At 42.6% G+C, this 21,506-nt stretch overlaps 1 protein-coding gene across 2 annotated transcripts in view; it reads right to left on the reverse strand.

The window, feature by feature from the left end:
• The window catches only part of CASD1 (CAS1 domain containing 1), a 29,868-nt gene extending 11,667 nt beyond the window's left edge, over window positions 1-18,201 (reverse strand). Inside the window, exons 1-10 of one of the 2 annotated variants that reach the window (XM_035128958.2) lie at window positions 17,431-18,201; window positions 11,006-11,102; window positions 9,637-9,757; window positions 7,856-7,900; window positions 6,357-6,419; window positions 4,947-4,991; window positions 4,201-4,324; window positions 2,913-3,127; window positions 1,218-1,643; window positions 283-372 (exon numbers count right to left, since the gene is read on the reverse strand). In XM_035128958.2, the coding sequence (XP_034984849.2) occupies window positions 283-372; window positions 1,218-1,643; window positions 2,913-3,127; window positions 4,201-4,324; window positions 4,947-4,991; window positions 6,357-6,419; window positions 7,856-7,900; window positions 9,637-9,757; window positions 11,006-11,102; window positions 17,431-18,013 (1,809 nt within the window). In that variant the 5' untranslated portion in view covers window positions 18,014-18,201. Of the gene's footprint in view, window positions 1-282; window positions 373-1,217; window positions 1,644-2,912; window positions 3,128-4,200; window positions 4,325-4,946; window positions 4,992-6,356; window positions 6,420-7,855; window positions 7,901-9,636; window positions 9,758-11,005; window positions 14,057-14,442; window positions 17,183-17,430 lie in introns of those variants that run through there. The other variant, XM_060280761.1, reaches the window with a different exon arrangement.
• Between the last annotated feature and the right edge of the window lie 3,305 nt (window positions 18,202-21,506).

Below are 21,506 nucleotides of genomic sequence, written 5' to 3' on the forward strand. Positions count from 1 at the left end.
TTAGTAAGCCTACTAAAGACGGCATCATATGTCAGTGGCATCCTCACCAATTAAAACACTTTCATGCACAGTACAGCACTTTGCACCACAGGTGAAACGAGGAAATTAAATTGTCACTTTTTTTTGGAAAAGTACATCTTTCAAAACAGACCTTAATCACCCCAATATGGAATTAAAACAGAGAAGAAAGACTTCATTTAAGTATTCAAATTTTGCTTCAGTAGTAAATCACACAAGGCTACTCCTCGTGCAAAAATTGTTAAAACTGCAAAACAAACTTACAGTGCTTGCTCCAGAGATATGATAGATCAAGATGACAAGCTGCATCCAGCCTTTCCATTCATCTGTTTGTTCCCTATTTAACACCTTAGTCTGTGCAAAATAAAAAGAGAGCATTGCTATCCTAACAAGTGCAAGTAGAGCACTACAAAACAAGGAAACTGAAACACTATTATGGGGTGGGTGTGTCTAAAACTACTATGTAAAGGGAAGTGCAATAACTATTATTCTCCAATTATGTTTTATGTATTTTGCACTACTAGGAGTGGGCTACAATCCACATGACTGATCCAGAACTCTGTGCAAACAGCACGACAACGGCTGAGTGCTTTTGCTCCCCATCTAACACTAACATTGTACACTGCCTGAAAGACGGTTTTGAAACTCAAGGGACAGAGGTCCCTATTGGGAGCAGGGAAAGAGAAGCCTCGCTGAATTTACATTTGGCCACTCTGGCTCAAGGCCATGGACTCTTGAATAAATGTTATCGAAACATCCACAACTGCTCATCTGTTGTTTATGCACGGCATTTTTCTGGAAGTGATGGCTTTATTTGAATCTATTTACAACAGGGTTGGGAATCCTTCTTCTGCCCAAGGACCACATTTCTTTGTGGGCAATCTTCCAAGAGACACATGCCAGCGCTGGACAGGCCAGAAGAGGGCAGACAACTGAAGAAAAATGTTACCTTTGTACCGTAACTAGTTTCTACATGCACCTCTCACTGTCCGTCATCCAGGCAAACAAGAAGCATTAGCCTTTTTTTTTTTTGGCATTGCCTTCATTGTTATTGTAACCTGTTTAAAATTGTAAACTCAATAAAAATACTTTTTACAAAAAGAAAAGACAGGAACATTGCCAGAGTTCAAGGACACATCCCAGTCAGGCAAAGAGCCTGTGATCTTTCAGAAATTCAAACAAAAATAAAACAGGCTTACCTCTTTAGTATTTTCCGTGTAAAACACCCCCAACACTAGGATATAGATGATTGGTATGAAGAAGGATGAGTGAGTGTAAAACTTGTTTTCTTTCATGAACAGATTTGCTCTGTCGCACAGGTAGAAGTAACCCATTATCAAACCAAGTCTGCATAAACACTGCAAAGCTGTCTCTAGAGTAGAAACGGCTGAAGTGTTGCTGGCAGGTTTCTTCTCTTCTCCACTCTCCATATCTGTGCATTGCTTATTCTTCTGGTGATTGTTACGACGTATGAGAACAAGAATTAAATATCCAATTATGGAGGAAGCAAAAAAACAAAAGGCTAGTTTTTGTATCAAAGTGACAGGAGGCTGAGGCTGGCAGCACGAACCATCAATGGGCTTTATAACCTTGTTGCAGTGGATGTTTATCAGAATCATTGCATTCTGTCCAGGAAAAAAAAACATAATTCCAGCCATTAGGATATGGAATTGAACACATTGTACTACTCACACCGATCTAAGTAAATGAATGGCAGGATGTTGTTTTCTTTTTTTAAAAAAAACATAAAACAAAATACTGTTTTTAATTGGTTTCACTGAGCAAGTCCAAACTATGGGCATCAAGAGACAAACTTTTTCTATCACCAAATTAAATGAGATGTTGGGAGATCCATGGTTGGATCTCACTACTTTAACCTAAAACAATACCAAAAAAAGTGGAAGATCCCACCCTCAACCTCACAAACATTAGGTTTTTTTTTACCCTTCGTATTCAGGGTGACAACACTGCTAGCAACGACTGCTGACTGTATATTTTTCTAATCTGTGTTTGACCTACTTCCACCCCCAAATTCCTTTTAGAGGAATGCAGTGTGCTGATTCTGAAATTACACTTCCTGTTTTTCACAAAGATGCTTTATTTTTGTTTTTTTAATAGAATATAACTTAGTATTAATATAGTACTCCCCTTTCAGCATTCAAAAAACTTTCCATATATCCGTTGTGTTCACATACAACATTAAACCATGGATTAGCACTACATGCACACTCATATTCCTGTGTGGTTGGAGAACTTTGCTATTTTCTGTTTCTTAGAATTTTGGCCACTTTGTAATCTGTGGTTGATGTAGGGTTGTTCTGAAACTCCCCCAAGTTTGTTTTACAGCAGTATCCAGGACTTTATGAAACCAAATCCTTATCCTAGCCACATATGAGGGGGGAAAACAGTGCTAAACTATGGTTAGGAGTTATGTATACAACAGCCCTGTAGGCAATCAGCAATTCTGATTTCTCTAAGCATCACATCCTTAATACAAAGCAGTATACAATTATCTACACTGTGTAAAGTATTCTTTATTAAATAGTTTGAAAATAATTCTGTAAACAATACTTGAAGAGAATTCTCATTATTATTTTAATTTATTACCCACCCTTCCCCCTAAGGTCCCAGGGAGGGCTACAACAATTTACAATACAATATTAAAAACCCATTAAAAACTTACAACTGCTAAAAATGCAGTAGCAACAAAGTAGTGTCTAATAAATCTAATAAAAATTAAGAAAATTTCCTACAATTGTCAGTCTTTTGGCATTCTAAATCTTAAAGGCTGTTTTCTAAAAAAAAGAATAATAGAATCAAACAATTGTAGAGCTGGAAGGGAGCATGAGAGTCATCTAGGCCAACCCCCTGCAATGCAGATTACTGCTACTTACTATTTCTCTGCTCGATTCAGAAAGGTGTATACCATCTGAGGACTGACTTATAGTTTCTTCTGCTATCAGCCTAGATACACTGAAAATTTTTACTTTAGCTTTTGAGTTTTTTGAGCTGCTGTTCAGGATACTGATTGCTGCTTCATTGTAGGCATCTATTTTCTCATTAGTGATCATTTTCCTGCTTTCACTCAACAAATCTTCATAAACTGGATCTGATGTCAAAAGAAAATGGGGATTTTAAAAAAATCAATCAATCAATCAATACTCAAGCTCTAGATGATATACTATTCTCATCTGCTAAATGATCCACTAAAAAAGCCTAACATGTCTCTCCAGTTAGACCCTTAGAGGGAGCCCTTTTTAAGTCTGTGCAGAGGGAAATACACTCCTAAAATTGGAACATTTTTCATTCTGCAAAGAAAGCAGTTTGCATTTAAGTTACTAAGCGAAGCACTTTGAATACTGTTTCCTTTGGAAAGAAAAAAAATGCTCCTTTTAAAAACAAAGGCATTTGAGGCCCCTTGGTGAGCAGTTGGGAAATGCTGCACAAGGAGCTTTAGAAATTTTGTGCTTGTTGCTTGGGAAATGCTGAGCCCAGGTCTTGCAGAAGAGTTTGTGCCGTGCTTTAAAAATACCCAACAACCTGGTGGCCAGGCATTTGGGAGGCACTGTGCATTGCTGCAAAGCCCCTCTTGGCCTAGGCCCGCCATTACTTCCCCACACCTTATGTCAGGTGTGGGGCAGGTGGATGTGGCTTGGCCAAAATGGGCTGCTGAGCGAAATGAAGGTTCTCTGTCCCTGAGTTAGGGCATGACAGTACCACAGTATTTCTTGCAAGGAGGACAAACCAGCTGTCTAGTCTCAATTTGCTGATCTAATAATGAAACAAGCATCCTATTCCTATCTATTCCAGTGGCATTAAAAGGTATCTACTCATGAGCAAATCGACAGTCCGGGCTGCCACTCAAAATTTTAGCTTCTAGTCTTTCCAGTCAGTTGACCTGTTACAGCCTAATCAACCATTTCCCCCCCAAAAGTGGCCAATGCTCTGTGCAGATACTGTGCAGATAATAAGGAATGTGTTTTCCCACAAACTGAGAAATGGATTTACCAGTTATGCCATTCACAATGTGGGACAAACAGCAGCAACTGTTCTTGGAATACATCATGGAATAAATCTAGTGTGGATACTGATATTCAGGCTGGAATTGCAAATATTAAATACAAAAATGCTTAGCTAATGAATTTGTTTCACCCCAAGCCACAACAGCTGTCATTATTTTACCTTGTAAGACCCAGTAGACATCACTGCTCTTTGCCAGTTTTTCCAGAAGAGGGGCAACTGATGTGATATTGATTTTATACTGTGTGAGGGCTTCATTGCTGCCATTGTGAATACTGATAGACCACTAAAAGAGTATTAAAAGGGAATCAGTTAGCATACGTATTTGTGGATGATATAATCAAAATGGTTCAATATCATTCACAGATCTTAGCTGATGTTTCAAAAACAGGATAGCTGAAGTAGATAAACACAAGAAAATTCTGAACTCTATACTCTTGGGCAAGAAGCATTGGATATTGCGAACTGCTGTTGCTAAATGACTTTGATGCAAATTTATATTTAAAAAGACAACTACCTAAAATTGACAAAACATACTATTAAAACAGTCAAAAATTATCTATTGCTCCTTCAGCAGTTTCAAATATTAAATGATACCCACAGCACACATCAGTCTCCCTATAAATTTTCCTTCCATAAGAAAGTAAGACCAAAGAAGGTGTTCTTTGCCAGAAGTATCTGTCTATAAAATTAAATATTGCTCTAGAACCAGAAAGACAGGGAGAGAGATAGAGATGGGGATGCACAGGGAAGCTTAGGCTGTGAGTTATAAGACAGAAGTGTGAAAGGTTAGTTAATGAAAAATACAGAGAAAGAAGATCATATGGGATTTTAAAGTTCTGAATTAGAAGATTACTGTTTTAATTTTCATTTGGCCATTACAGTGACATATTAGATGAACAGCTTACCACAGCAGCTCCTGCTACAACTATGTGAGGCTTTGGAGAAGAACCCTATGGAACAGTAAAAGGGAGGTTAGTCTTTTCAGTGTCTTCATAAAGGACATGAATAATCAAATGTACTGTACTGCAAAAATTATTTAACCACATTAGTCCACATTTAAAGCTCATTTTAAAAAGAAATACCTCCACAAGCTTTATTCAATGTACAAAATATGCTGCAGTTGATTTGGAAGCAATTAAGTTATGACAATATAGAAGCACTGCTGATGAAGGGAATTGTGGAACTGTTTTCTACTTAGCAAAATATAGAACGTCACTTAAATTAAATATCCACTTAACTACACTGTAGTTAGTGTAGTTAACTACACTGTACAAAATTACTTTGTAATTGTTTTGTTTTAACAATGCAACATCCTAAACCTCTGCAATTTTCACCAAGGAAAGCAGATTATAAACCCCTTTGCAAAGTGAGCCAATCAGTTCTTTCCTATAAAAAGAAAGGCTACATGCATGCTGTCCTCCCCACTTTCAGGTTAAAAAACAAACCTTTTTTTATCTCCTTATTTCTCACTAGCCCTATTCGTGGAAGTCATCGCTGCCTGAGTTGGCTCTTTTAAAGAATAATGGGCATTTTAAATAAATAAAGATACACTTCAGAGTGCCAGTGCATATTAAAAAAAACATGCACAGCTGAGGGATAACTAGCAGCTTAATTTATACTATATTGAAATTAATTTCAGAACCAGAACTGCCTAACGTACTCCCACCCCACCCCTGGGATTGTTGAAATATATTGCCATAAAGCAAAGGTTTTCAACCTTTTTGAGTCCACAGCTCCCTTGACCAACTACATTCTTTTTGTGGCACGCCAGTGGGGCTAGCCCAGTTATGTCACCCCTTGCCTGCAGAGCTGGCAGCCCCTCACCCCCTTTTGAACAGCCTCCCTTGTGGAGTGTTCCCTCAGCCTCCTCTCCCCTCTCCTTGGGAGTCCTCTGGGCAGCAGCTGCCCCCCTCCTGCCCCAAAGAGAGGTGCTTCCTCACACTGCCCCACAGGAGCCTGGGACTTGCTTGTTCATTCCCAGCAGCAAGGGAATAGAGGACTGGCTGGCTGGCTGGGCTCCCTCACCCACTTGCTTGCTTAGTCCAAGACTGCCTCAGCTCCTGGCAACCAGCACCCCCTGGCCAGCTCCAGAGGCACCATTCACCTGGGGAGCTTGTAGCCAGGGCTGCTGCAACAAACAGCCTCACAAGCCTTGGGGAGGCAGAGGCATCAGAAGAGGGAGGGAAGGAAAGAGGGACAGAGGCCAGGGATGCCCGCAGCACCCCTGACCATCGTTCAAGGCACCCCAGGGTGCCACGGCACACTAGCTGAAAACCACTGTCATGTCATAAAGGACGTTCAATAATACAACTCACTTCAGTCCAAGATTTGATAAGCTGCTTCATAGAGCCATTGACTTCCGGATACCACAGAAATTCCTGAGGGGAAATGGATGAGTTTATTAGTAAGTGGTTTACTCTCCAGAAACAGTCAGTTAAGGTCAGCACTAAATGTCATAACTATTGACAGAATCAGCAGCTTTCCATCTGCATTTTCTACCACAAATGTATAACATCTGTTAAGTAAAAATATGCATGTACACCATAGCTGCCAAGTTTTCGCTTTTCTCGCGAGGAAGCCTATTCAGCATAAGGGAAAATCCCTGTAAAAAAGGGATAACTTGGCAGCTATGATGTACACTAAGATCCTGTGCTCATGTTTGGAAAACCTGGGCCAATCAGGTTTTTCGGACACATGTATACACATATCTTCTTTTAATAATTTATGCACTTTTTGTAGAAAACACTGCTGCTGTTACTTAGAGGACGTAGTGGGAAGGAGACTTGACTAACTGCTCAAAGAGGAAACTGGATTGTTTTCAGCAGTAGGAGTATCTTTGAAATGATTTTTGTTATATTCTGCAGCACTTAGTTCCTTCAGATATTCAAGTATTTGTCCTCACAATCCTCCTAACACCTAGGGCAAGACAGCCAAGGAAAACCAGCCCAAAGCAAAATCTTCCTGTGGTTGTGTGTGCTGCAGCCGGTGCAAACTGTGGCAGCTCAACTACTGAGGCAGCGTATCACTTACAGATTACCCCAGTGTTGAAAGAATTGCATTGGCTGCCAGTTAGGTACAGGGTTAGTTCACGTTTTGGAATATAAAGTTCAATGCAGCATGGGACAAGGACCTTGAGGTCCCTTTCAAATCTATGATTCAACTGACCAAAGGAAGGCCTCTTGCAAATACCATCTTGTCAGGAAGTCTGTTCTGTACAATGTAGGCATTGCTTTTAGTGTTTTGGTACCCACCATCTTAATTATTTCCCAATTAGTATCAGACAGGGGTCATCTCTGTTGCCATTTCGGCACCTACTGAAGACTCCTTCAACAAGCCCTTCAAGTGGAGATATTTCTAAGTCTGCATCTGCACTGAAATTTTGTTAAAGATTTTGGCTTTGTTTTATCACTTGTTTGCTGCCTAGGGCTTCTTTAGGAGGAAGGTTGGGATATAAATTTAACAACTAACAAAATATGAAAGGCTTCTTTAGGAGGAAGGTTGGGATATAAATTTAACAACAAACAAAATATGAAAGGCTTCTTTAGGAGGAAGGTTGGGATATAAATTTAACAACAAACAAAATATGAAAGGCTTCTTTAGGAGGAAGGTTGGGATATAAATTTAACAACAAACAAAATATGAAAGTACTACTTGAGTAAATATTTATTTCTAAAGGTTTTTTATGTTGCTATACTTCACCCTGGTGTTTTGTGAAAGGGTGGTATATAAATATTATAAATAAATATAAATAAAATAAATACATATGTCAACTTCCTTTCTTCATTCTAGTTTAGAAGCGACTGGATATGCTTACCACTTTAAGTGAAGAAGATTTGTCTTCAAAAGGAATGTTTCCATGCTGTCAAAGTAAGAAACACGCAAAAAAATTACACCAGTTTCCAGAAATCCATGACTGTATTCATGTTTTGCTAAATTCTTAATTTGATGTTGCCTGGTTTGTTTTGCTTTTTAACTATAAATAGCAGTTGCCTGAAAAGAAGAAGGAGATAAGGGAGAGAGGGAGCAGGAAACAGGTTTGGGACTATGATGCAGCAAGAGACGTTTTTAATCCTATCCTCTCACCACACAGTCCCAAAAAACCTCCCTCACCCCCACCCTGCTTCAAAGCTGCATCAGAAAAGATGGTGCCATTGGCAGCTTCCCTCTTGACAAGAACAGCAGCTATGAGGACCAGCAGAAGACAACAGATTTTCATCCAGGACTCCAGCGTAGGCCTATATTTCTAATGGTCCAAAACCTGATTACAGTACAAGCTCTGTGACTGCTATTTAAAGGGGGGGAAATAAACACACAAAAGCAAATGTATAATTTGGGGGCTTTTCAGGCACACTTCAATTATTCTGCAGTAAGTACAGTGCCATTTAGGTAAAATAGGTGCTAACACTGACATGCTCTTATTTTCAAGGGCTAGTCCTTAGTGGAGACTAGGCCACCCCCCCCAACCAATCTTTCCAAGTCGCCCTCTACTAACAGTCCTGGAGGACACCATGAGGACTTTCTCTTTGCCTGGAGTTCAGACTAAAATGATATCTCAGACTGCCTTCTCTCTCTCTCTCTCTCTCCTCTCTCTCTCTCTCTCTCTCTCTCTCTCTCTCTCTCTCTCTCTCTCTCTCTCTCTCCTTGAGTTCCTGACTTCATTCTTCTAAAATAGTCCTCCTCCTTTATCTTTATCTATATCTGAAGTGCAGCACTGACCAAAAGCTCAACCCTCCCTCCTTCTTTCCCTCATTACTTCTGGGTTCACCTGCAGTTTTGGTTCTTTTCTCTGAAACTGCTTAATTAGCTCTCTTTCTGAAGTTCCCACATTCATTAGCCTGGTTCAGACAACACATGCCTGATCTAAAAACTAGGGTGCCCCCACCATCTGCTGCCTCCTCCCATTCAGACTCCCCTCGTCCAGCTTGATACAATACTTTGTGGTCAACTTCAGCATAATGAGACAGGATGCCCATACTGAGAAACTGTGGCTTGAACACTCTTCACAAATCAGAACTGGAAACCAGGAACAAAGTGTAATTTGCAATCCTGTTGTGTACCCAGTGCTCAAACCTGAATTTCCTGGTATTGACATCCTATGTATAACCACCTGCTCCTGAAGAGACCATCAATGGCCTGAGAGAACTGCTGGGGCAACCTAACCCCCACTTTCCCTGGGACTCCTTAAGCCCTGTGTGTGAAGGCCTGCCTTGAGGGAAGGCAGAGTAGAAAACAAGAAAAGCCTAGGTCAAGGAGCTATGCCACCAGCTCCTGTAGGCAGCCTAAAAATATTTTGCAATATTTATTTGTATTAACATTTTAAATCAAAAACTACCTTGGCAATAAGGCATTGTACAAATGCAATAAATAAAAAAGTATTGTAAAGCTAGGCATGTAAGGGGAGGGAGAAAGTGGTGGAGGAACACATGGGCATACTGTGTTTTCCTAACCCAACCCAACCTGATTTGGTGGACCAGGAATGTGAGGTCTAAACTGGATCAATACATTTTCAACAGAAATACCTTTACAACTAAGGTATTACAATGACTGTAGTTTTCTAGTAATAACTGTGATAAAAGTAAAATATAAAAACCATACCTTGACTCCATCCTCCTTAATTTGAGGGTTCAGGAGTTTCACAAATGAATAGAACAGCTGACGAATCCTAGAATCACCTATAAATGCAATATGTTTGTCTACGAGGCAGGTTTTTGCTTCACTGTAAAAACAAACATTAATATTGATTTTCTTCAAGTATAACAGAACAAAAGTAATTCACCCCCCCCCAAAAGCTGCACTGTAGAATATTCTGAGCACCAACTTATATCCCACATCCTTGACAATTCAAATTTGTGGGAACAAATTTTCATTTTTCTTATAAAACACTACATATCTTGTTATACATTTTATACAGTAAATTGTTATGTTATACTGTCTTGCCATTTTTACATTCTATTAACTTAGAAAAGAGAATTGCAACACTGTAAGACTGTGCTGGGCCTCCAACTCAACCAGTAACTGGGAATTGCAAGTGGGCAGAGTGCTGCTGAGCTTATGTCCAGCTTGCAGGCTTCCCACAGACATCTGGTCAGCCACTGCGAGAATAGGATGCTGGACTAGATGAGCCATTAACCCGATCCAACATACTCATCTTATGCTCTCAAGTAAGCACATTTTTAAAGAAATCAAATGCAAAAAGTAAGGTTGCTCTGAAGAGGGCAGGACCCACTGATGCACCTTTCTCTCTGGTAAATTTATTCCCTGGGGTGACTGCAAAAGGCTTTAGATAATGTGAGAACTCCTCTTTAGCTACCACTGTACTAAAATGGTTTGAGATCAACTCTGGTGGAGGTGGGGGAATAGGGGCTTTATTTCCTTCACATTTTCTTTTATAGCCTTACAGCAATCAAGGTACACAAACTTGCTCACTGACAGGCACCTTAATGGTGCATTACTTTATGCACCAAGGCCGATGGAGAAATTATTAGATGCACCCTTCCCCAATCTGGTGCCTTCCAGGTATTTTGGACTACAGTTTCCAACAGCTCCAGCTTGCATGGCCATGCTGGCTGCGGCTGATGGGAGATGTAGTTCAAGATCTTTGGAGGGCACTGGGCTCGGAAGGGTGAACTAGAGAATGAGGTGGCCGGGATTTGCCTAAATGGCTGCTTTAAGCACCGGTTTGCAATTTATAGGCAAACTGATACGGTTATGTGATAAATTTCTTCATAGTAAGCAAGATACAGACTAACAATCATTACTATTTATTTCATTTCTGCTAATAAAGTGAAACCACTAACAGGGATAGGGGAAACTCACATGAGCAGCACAAATACATTATGTGCCATATGATATTCACAGTGTAGATCTAAAAGTGTAATAATCCCATAAACTAACACTTTACATTTAAGTGCACACTTATGATATTTTATTCTTTAAGGGAAAATTTAAAAGTAGAATCCCTTACCTCTGCTTATATTTGTGCATCATGCAGCCGTGAGGCTGCCATACTTTCTCCCCAAGAAATCTTCCACTAGAGAGAAGGTGCTCACAACTATCATCACCTTAAAAAAATAAAACACAGAATGTATTATCATTCATCATCTTTTGGTCAATAGCTGTGTTCACAACCCACATGGTAAAGACAGGCATTTTATTGCCAGTCAGAAAAGTTACAAACATCTGGGCTTCGATGTAAAAATGCTCAACTGAGTATGAGCCCAACACCCCCATTATCATTCCTTCAATAACATACTACTATATAGGACGCGGGTGGCGCTGTGGTCTATACCACTGAGCCTAGGGCTCTTGCCGATCAGAAGGTTGGCGGTTTGAATCCCTGTGATGGGGTGAGCTCCCGTTGTTTGGTCCCAGCTCCTGCCAACCAAGCAGTTCAAAAGTACGTCAAAGTGCAAGTAGATAAAAAGGTACCACTCTGGCGGGAAGGTAAATGGCGTTTTCGTGCACTGCTCTGGTTCACCAGAAGTGGCTTAGTCATGCTGGCCACATGACCCAAAAACTGTCTGCGGACAAATGCCAGCTCCCTCAGCCTATACAGCGAGATGAGCGCCGCAACCCCAGAGTCGTCCGCGACTGGACCTAACAGTCAGGGGTACCTTTACTATATAGTAGTAAGGACATCAAATGTTTTTGCCAATATGTACTTTAAAATGAAGGATCCTAGTTTCATTTGTTCTGCTTAGTTCACACACATACAACTGGCAGCTTTAAAAAACAATGTTCAATTTAACCATCATAATTAACCCCCAAAGGCCAGGATTAAAAATTACATCATTAAAGATCCATGTAAGATAAATGAGGAATGAAGCCAATGAACTCTCTGCTCACTTCCAAACCAGTGCAGTACATGTAGCTTTGTCACTTGTGTGATCAAAACTGTGCATTTCCAAAAATTAAACACATGATCATTACACTCTAAAAAGACATTTGTTTTACAGTTTGATTACTGGATTGCACTGCTCTGACAACAAAATTGCAATGACAAGAAACTATTACACTTTAATGTAGGTGCAACAAAGCCAATAAGGAAACGTTGAGAAAATCCTAACAGAAGCAGAAAGCTGTATCACCCCTACTTTGCCCAGTGGTATGAGGTTTGAAGAAATGCTCTCTCTACAAAATAAACAAAGGACATTTGCCTAGCAACTGTGTGAAACACAATCACTCACAACAATTTTGTTGTTTGCCCTGCACTTGGCCAGCTTCTAACCAAACTGACAATTAATAGTGTGGGTAAGAGAAGACATCTGGTGTGGGATTAACTTGGGTAACAGCTGTTATCTAGTAAAGAGGCTTGATTATGACCAGACTTGTACAGCAAGGACCAAAAGATGGCCTGCTAGGTTCTGGTCCAGAAGGATATGGGATCATATGAAGAGCATTTCCATCTACCTATGTGAAACATCCTCCAACACTGAAGAAGACAGCCTCTGCTTACACAAGGCTACATTTGCTTTTTAGAATTATAGATATTTACACCTTCCTCCAAGTACTCCCATCTCTCCCTCCTTGTTCATGCTACCTTAAATTCTTAAATAGCGTAGTTTCAGTTTATAGTGTTTAGAAAGAAAATAGATTTGTGTAAAAAAGTAATAATGTAATAAGAGCACTGCTGGATTAGACCAAAGGCTGGTCTAGTCCAATATCCTCTTATCACTGGCCAATTGAAGCCTATGGGAGAACTACAATAACGCTGAATGTCTTATCATTCTTTCCATAGTAGAAATTTAAACTAAACATTTTTTTAAAAATTGCCCAGATATGAAGCACAGTTCCTTGAACTGGTGTCCTACAATAATGATTCTCATCTTAGATTAATACATTATGAAAAAAAAATTACCGCACAAGTGCTGACTAATGTAAAAATTATATATTGTGACCAATAACCCACACTATGATTACATAAAAATAATTAAGTTGGTTCCTGCTTAAAACACTATCTATTCAAGAATATATTCAAATATAATGATTAAAGAATGGTGAATAGATGCATGTAACATGGCCATTAAATAATGTTATCATTCCTTAAATTTAAGTGCCTAATATGCTACCGTAGTATTCCTAAAGCAAACAACTATATTCTAAATTACAAATTTATTTTAAAATACAAAAAAAAACCTTTAGGGAGCTTATAGAAATTAAGAAGCTAGGACTTCTTCTGGAGCTACTTGTCATCAGAAAAACATCTGGGATTCTGCATTCAACAATTTCTGCATACTCACACAAGGAAGTATCACTCACTCTCAGAAGTATATCTCTGCAGTTGTTGCCAGTTTTCAAATGACACTTTTTATCTGGTTATCAATCTGATTCTCAGTCTTGGAACAACATGAACCTCAATAAAATACAAGATTCTACTGGAAAAAGAATTTGTGTTTGGATGTTGTTTGCAGATGATGCAGCTTTGACAGTGCACTCCAAGGAAGCTCTACAGAGACTCATAAACTGTTTTGCCTAAGTGGAGTGTGGCCTAACCTTCAGCCTTACAAAGACCAACATCTTGGGTCAGGACATTGCCAGCACTCCATGCATCAGCACTGGTGATCACACACTTCAGCTGTTAAGACGATTTTGTCTATCTGGGCTCCACCACAACCTGCAAGCTTTCCACTTATGCTGGACAAGTGTACTGGTAAGGGAGCCACAGCAATGGTGCACCTCTCCAAAAGTGAATGGGAGGATGTGATGCTAACAACCAATACCAAGATGAAGGTCTACCACATGGCAGGACAGAGTATCAAACAAATATGTGCTCTTCCAAGTCCACATTCCTAACATGTTTGCACTTCCGTCTCAGTGACGTCTACACTGGCTTGGTAATGTACATAGAATGGAAGATGGCAGGGTCCCCAAGGATGTGCTCTATAGGGAGCTGGCATCAGGCAGCAGGCCTGTTGACAAACCAACTCTGTGTTATAAAGATGTCTGCAAACGTGACATGAAGGCTGACAACATTAACCCTGCCATGTTGGGAATGCCTTGCAAATGACTGCAGTACCTGGAGACAGTACCTGGTTTTGAATTATGGTGCTGGAGGAGACTCTTGAGAGTCCCATGGACTGCTAGAAGATCAAACCTATCCATTCTTAAGGAAATCAGCCCTGAGTGCTCCCTGGAAGGACAGATCGTGAAGCTGAGGCTCCAATACTTTGGCCACCTCATGAGAAGAGAAGAATCCTTGGAAAAGACCCTGATGTTGGGAAAGATGGAGGGCACTAGGAGAAGGGGACGACAGAGGACGAGATGGTTGGACAGTGTTCTCGAAGCTACGAACATGAGTTTGACCAAACTGCGGGAGGCAGTGCAAGACAGGAGTGCCTGGCGTGCTATGGTCCATGGGGTCACGAAGAGTCGGACACGACTAAACGACTAAACAACAACAACCTGGAGACAGACAGATAGGTTGTGTATCCAAATCAATGACCAGAGGAGGAATGACTGCTGGGAGGAGCATGGAGATAAGAAACACCATAGTGCATCTACACCAGCGAAACCAAATGCCTTCATCTCCACCAGCTTCATCTACAGCTACAACAGGCACTTTTAACTCCTCAATGGTTTAACTTTACCCCAATGGCACACTCTTCCATTGTCTCCTGAGACAGATGGATGCCAACAATAACAAGCTTCCTTATCCCTTTTTGATAAAGTTGCAGAATGTTGCACTTTTGGAATACTTTATAGAAGCATAGAATCAGAGAATTGTACAGCTGGAAGGGACCATAGTCCAACCCCCTGCAATGCAGGAATCTTGTGCCTTTTTGGAGATAAAAAGCTTTTTCTTAAATTGAAAATTAATTACCGTAATTGTCTCACAAGGAAAAAAATGTGAGGCTAAATAGATTTTTTAGATTACCAAGAAATTAATTTTTATTTTCAGAAAATGTAGTTTCCGGTGTTAAAGGTAACTGATAAAATAACATCAGCAATTCTTTTTACAGTCTCATGATTTTGTGAAGCAAACCCACGGTACATTTGTGGATAGCTCTTATGACTAGTCCTGTGCACCATAAAGGGCTTGAGAAGCTCTATTTGGATTCAACAACTCTCACTCCACCATCAACCTTAGCTAGACCAGTCCATGAAAACAGGTTCACTTTCTGGGCACTACTATGTAATTGACGCATTAGCAGTGCCTTATATCAGAAACCTACTGACCACTGCACATGTCTACACACTTCTAGCTTCTACCCAGACCACACCACAAAATCCACTGTATACAAGAAAGCACTACAAAAGCAACTGCATCTGTTCTGATCTGTTAGACAGAAACTTACAATTTAAGTATTTGCAGTCAGACATTTCTTATACAACACCTACTCAATGCCTGAAGTGAATGAAGTGAAAAAGCAGACCAACAAGGCCAAGCTGGTACCCAGAAATAATGTTGTACAGGTGAGACTTACAAGTGGCAAATTTCACTTGTTGTCACCTATAACACCCACATCAATGATCTTCAGCAATCCTGGAGAGTAGTATTTCCCTCTCACAGACCCTGGGAGAATTCCTAGTATAGAGTACTCAACTTCATGCTGACGAACAAAACAACTTGTGTGAAGCTACAAGAACCCCATATAAGTAAGAATTTTTTAAAATTATGCAGCCACAAGTGCTTCTATATGGAACTTTATTTCAAAGTTTGGGTATTGTAAGAGCACTCTTTTAATCCTCCAGCTTGGAAGGCTCTTATGTGTTAAGATTTTTCTGTCTTATTGATTTATGCCATTTTACTCTATTGTAGATTTTATTTTAGTATGATGTTTACTGTTTGAGGAGACCTTTGGGCCAAAAAATGGTTTATATAGGAATAATAATATAAACATACGGTGCACCGATCCCCACAAACCACAGGACACCATACATTGCATGAAGTGATGACCACCTACTCACACAAAAGCCTTGAGGAATTCAAAATACTCTTACTTCCAGTCACTCTGAATAAAAACATCTGAAAGCTTTTTAGGGCAGTGGGTATAATTTTGGCCCCAGTTTAGTTTCTGGATGTTAGTAACCCAGGTTCAAATAGCCCACTCAAATGTTCGAAGCTCACTGGGTGGCCTTTGTCAAGTCACTACTCAACTAACCTATCTCCTTTGTAGCAAACAAAATAAAGGTGTATTGGAGACTCAATTCAGATGCTGGAGTGGACAAGGGGAGCATTGCTTCCCCCAGGACTTCTGTAGGGGGCCCTGCTTTGTCCTGGTCTTCACCTCTGCTACCACTACTGTTCTTGAAAGCAAGCATATAGTACATTTCTATTTAGTGTCAAATGAGGGCAGTACAAAAAAGAAGGGGTCCTAGCAGGGAGAGGTCTGTATCTTTTAATTTAGGTCAGATCTCAAAGCCACACTCTTTCAACATATCTCAAGCACACCACCTTCTCCTACCTTGCATGTCAGCAGCTTCTTGCAAAGCTGCCAGTTTGCATGATTTACACTCCTGACTCCCACACATTTTCTTTGTTTATACTGCACACCCCTAATTAGCTGCAAAGACCTCAGGCTAAGAATTTAGTTAAACAGCAACCCTGAAACCGCTACAACTTCCTGCTTGGGTAATAATTTATTTAGCCCTTCTGAAGGGAGGGATCGCAGCTCAGTGAGAGAGCATATGTTCTGCCTGCCAGAAAGCTCCAGATTCAAGCCCTGGCATCTCCAGAAGCAGAGAGCAGGTGATGGGAAAATGGGCATCCGCTTGAGACCTTAAGAGAGCCACTGCCAGAGTTTGCAACACCCAGCTGGACGGACCAATAGCCTGTCCCTGGTTATAAGGGCATTTTCTGTCTTCATTTTGCATTTTTATGTCGTGGACCACCCTGTGATATTTGGGTGAAGGGCAGCACACACATTTAATAAACAAAGTAAACAATGTTGTGCCCAAAGTCAAACAAGCCTGGATTGTTTAATTTGGACAGCTGCTTCCTGCAGAAATCTGCACGAACCGGCTTCTCGTCTGCCCTTAAGGCGCTTGCAGCGGTTTTATTGTTTCTTTGCAAACGCAAGCTGGAGCTGCCAAGGCGTGGCGAGACAGGATGCTCACGCCGTGGCAAAGTTTGGCAGGTGTCAGTTACCCTTCCTCTGCCAGCTAAGCGCTTGCTTTGCAACTGCTTGGAGGAAATTGGGGGGGGGGAGAGACGTACCTGCCTCCCAGGGACACCTGTAGTGGCGGCTTTCGCCCGATGCCAAAGGAAGGCCCTTCCAAGGAGGCGGCTCCCCCCTGAACTGTGGCGGTGGAGGAGGAGGAGGAGGAGGAAGAGAGGGGCCACATTTCTGCTCCCAGCGGATCCCCAATAACCACGGCCAACCTATCCGCTACCTATCTCATCTCGTCCCTCCACACACGCCCTCCTCCTCCCCGCCGCCCCTTCCTCACCTCGGTACCGGCGCGAGGCGGCGTGGCAGGCGGCGAGCAGCAGGACGGCGCCCAGCGCCAGCGCCTTGGCGCTCCTCACGCTGAAGTAGTGGTTGATCTCGCGCTTGCCCAAGGTGTAGGCCAGGGCCGCCATCTTGGCTCCTCCATGACAACAGTGCGCGAAGGAGCGGGCGGCGGCACACGGGCAGCAGCGCTGGGTCCCCAGCGGGGCCGGCGGAGGGGAGAGGAAGAGCCGCCGCTTCTGCCGCCGCCACCAGCGCAGGGGAGAGAAGCTCGGGGAGGAGAGCCCCGCGGAGGTGGGCGGGTCGTCGGCGTCGTCTTCCTCCGCTTCGCTCAAGAGCGGCGGCGGCGGCGGCAGAAGCGCGGCCCCCTCCCCTTCCTCCTCGTCCGGGCGCCGCCGCTTCACCTCAGCAGCCAGGGGAGCGCCCGCTTTCCCATCCGGTTCCTGAAGCGGCGGTGGCTGCAGCTGCTGCCGTTGCCCCCAACGGCCATCCGCGCCCCCCTCGCGCTGCGGCGGCTGGTCCGCTACCGCCCCTCGCGGCGGCGCCCCGGCGCCTGCTGGCCCCTCCTCTGCCGCAGACATGGAGGGGAGCGGGCGAGCCCTCGCGCCTCTCTCTTTCTCACGCGAACAAGGCGCGAAAGGGCGGCGGGGAGAGGGGGGAAGCGAAATTTGGCGAAATAAGCGGACTTCTTGCCCTCAACACCCCACCCGACTCGGCGCGCTCGGGTGTTCGCATTCTACATTGGGGCAGTCGTTTCCTCCTCCACCTGCCTAACCTGCTCTGCTGGCTTGGCAAAAGCAAGGGGGCGCCGCTCCCGTGGGCGTGGGGATCAAAGTCTCTTCGGGCCCAGGCAGAGATGGGAAGTCCACGGGCAGGGCAGCAGGATAGCCCTTTCCCGCTTGGGCCCCCTCGGGACAGGTAGTGCCGGAGGCAACGGGAGCCCCGTTGACTATCCAGCCTTGGTAGCACGGCCCACCCTCCAGAAATTGGACTTACTTTAAAAGTCACCCAAGTGGGAGGCTGTCAGTCAGCACATCTTACTCAGGGTTGTAAATCCCCGAGTGTTTGCAGAGGGGTGAGGGCAGTGCCGTGACTTTACTTGAATTGCAACTTCTGGCGTGGTTACAGAATTTCCTTTTAGTGACCCTGCCCTTGTTGTTGTTGTTTAGTCGTTTAGTCGTGTCCGACTCTTCGTGACCCCATGGACCATAGCACGCCAGGCACTCCTGTCTTGCACTGCCTCCCATAGTTTGGTCAAACTCATGTTCGTAGCTTCGAGAACACTGTCCAACCATCTTGTCCTCTGTCGTCCCCTTCTCCTAGTGCCCTCAATCTTTCCCAACATCAGGGTCTTTTCCAAGGATTCTTCTCTTCTCATGAGGTGGCCAAAGTATTGGAGCCTCAGCTTCACGATCTGTCCTTCCAGGGAGCACTCAGGGCTGATTTCCTTAAGAATGGATAGGTTTGATCTTCTAGCAGTCCATGGGACTCTCAAGAGTCTCCTCCAGCACCATAATTCAAAAGCATCAATTCTTCGGCGATCAGCCTTCTTTATGGTCCAGCTCTCACTTCCATACATCACTACTGGGAAAACCATAGCTTTAACTATACGGACCTTTGTCGGCAAGGTGATGTCTCTGCTTTTTAAGATGCTGTCTAGGTTTGTCATTGCTTTTCTCCCAAGAAGCAGGCGTCTTTTAATTTCGTGACTGCTGTCACCATCTGCAGTGATCAAGGAGCCCAAGAAAGTAAAATCTCTCACTGCCTCCATTTCTTCCCCTTCTATTTGCCAGGAGGTGATGGGACCAGTGGCCATGATCTTGGTTTTTTTGATGTTGAGCTTCAGACCATATTTTGCGCTCTCCTCTTTCACCCTCATTAAAAGGTTCTTTAATTCCTCCTCACTTTCTGCCATCAAGGTTGTGTCATCTGCATATCTGAGGTTGTTGATATTTCTTCCGGCAATCTTAATTCCTGCTTGGGATTCATCTAGTCCAGCCTTTCGCATGATGAATTCTGCATATAAGTTAAATAAGCAGGGAGACAATACACAACCTTGTCGTACTCCTTTCCCAATTTTGAACCAATCAGTTATTCCATATCCAGTTCTAACTGTAGCTTCTTGTCCCACATAGAGATTTCTCAGGAGACAGATGAGGTGATCAGGCACTCCCATTTCTTTAAGAACTTGCCATAGTTTGCTGTGGTCAACACAGTCAAAGGCTTTTGCATAGTCAATGAAGCAGAAGTAGACGTTTTTCTGGAACTCTCTAGCTTTCTCCATAATCCAGCGCATGTTTGCTATTTGGTCTCTGGTTCCTCTGCCCTTTCGAAATCCAGCTTGCACTTCTGGGAGTTCTCGGTCCACATACTGTCTAAGCCTGCCTTGTAGAATTTTAAGCATAACCTTGCTAGCGTGTGAAATGAGCGCAATTGTGCGGTAGTTGGAGCATTCTTTGGCACTGCCCTTCTTTGGAATTGGGATGTAGACTGATCTTCTCCAATCCTCTGGCCATTGCTGAGTTTTCCAAACTTGCTGGCATATTGGGTGTAGCACCTTAACAGCATCATCTTTTAAAATTTTAAATAGTTCAGCTGGAATATCATCACTTCCACTGGCCTTGTTATTAGCAGTGCTTTCTAAGGCCCATTTGACTTCACTCTGCAAGATGTCTGGCTCAAGGTCAGCAACCACACTACCTGGGGTGTACGAGACCTCCATATCTTTCTGGTATAATTCCTCTGTGTATTCTTGCCACCTCTTCTTGATGTCTTCTGCTTCTGTTAGGTCCTTACCACTTTTGTCCTTGATTATGGTAATCTTTGTACGAAATGTTCCTTTCATATCTCCAATTTTCTTGAACAGATCTCTGGTTTTCCCCATTCTATTGTTTTCCTCTATTTCTTTGCATTGCTCATTTAAGAAGACCCTCTTGTCTCTCCTTGCTGTTTTTTGGAAATCTGCATTCAGTTTCCTGTATCTTTCCCTATCTCCCTTGCATTTTGCTTGCCTCCTCTCCTCCGCTATTTGTAAGGCCTCGTTGGACAGCCATTTTGCCTTCTTGCATTTCCTTTTCCTTGGGATGGTTTTCGTTGCTGCCTCCTGTATAATGTTACGAGCCTCCATCCATAGTTCTTCAGGCACTCTGTCCACCAAATCTAAATCCTTAAACCTGTTCCTCACTTCCACTGTGTATTCATAAGGGATTTGATTCAGATTGTATCTTACTGGCCCAGTGGTTTTTCCTACTTTCTTCAGTTTAAGCTGGAATTTTGCTATAAGAAGCTGATGATCTGAGTTACAGTCAGCTCCAGGTCTTGTTTTTGCTGACTGTATAGAGCTTCTCCATCTTTGGCTGCAGAGAATATAATCAATCTGATTTCGATGCTGCCCATTTGGTGATATCCATGTGTAGAGTCGTCTCTTGTGTTGTTGGAAGAGAGTGTTTGTGATGACCAGCTTGTTCTCCTGACAGAACTCTATTAGCCTTTGCCCTGCTTCATTTTGAACTCCAAGGCCAAACTTGCCAGTTGTTCCTTTTATCTCTTGATTCCCTACTTTAGCATTCCAATCCCCTGTAATGAGAAGAACATCCTTCTTTGGTGTCATTTCTAGAAGGTGTTGTAGGTCTTCATAGAATTGGTCAATTTCAATTTCTTCAGCACCGGTAGTTGGTGCATAAACTTGGATTACTGTGATGTTAAAAGGTCTGCCTTGGATTCGTATCGAGATCATTCTGTCATTTTTGAGATTGCATCCCATTACAGCTTTTGCCACTCTTTTGTTGACTATGAGGGCCACTCCATTTCTTCTACAGGATTCTTGCCCACAGTAGTAGATATGATAGTCACCCGAACTGAATTCACCCATTCCCTTCCATTTTAGTTCACTGATGCCCAGGATGTCGATATTTATTCTTGTCATCTCATTTTTGACCACATCCAGCTTACCTCTATTCATGGTTCTTACATTCCAGGTTCCTATGCAATATTTTTCTTTACAGCATCGGACTTTCCTTTCGCTTCCAGGCATATCCGCAACTGAGCGTCCTTTCGGCTTTGGCCCAGCCGCTT

This window comes from Zootoca vivipara, chromosome 12 (assembly GCF_963506605.1).
Source record: "Zootoca vivipara chromosome 12, rZooViv1.1, whole genome shotgun sequence".
NCBI lineage: Eukaryota > Metazoa > Chordata > Lepidosauria > Squamata > Lacertidae > Zootoca > Zootoca vivipara.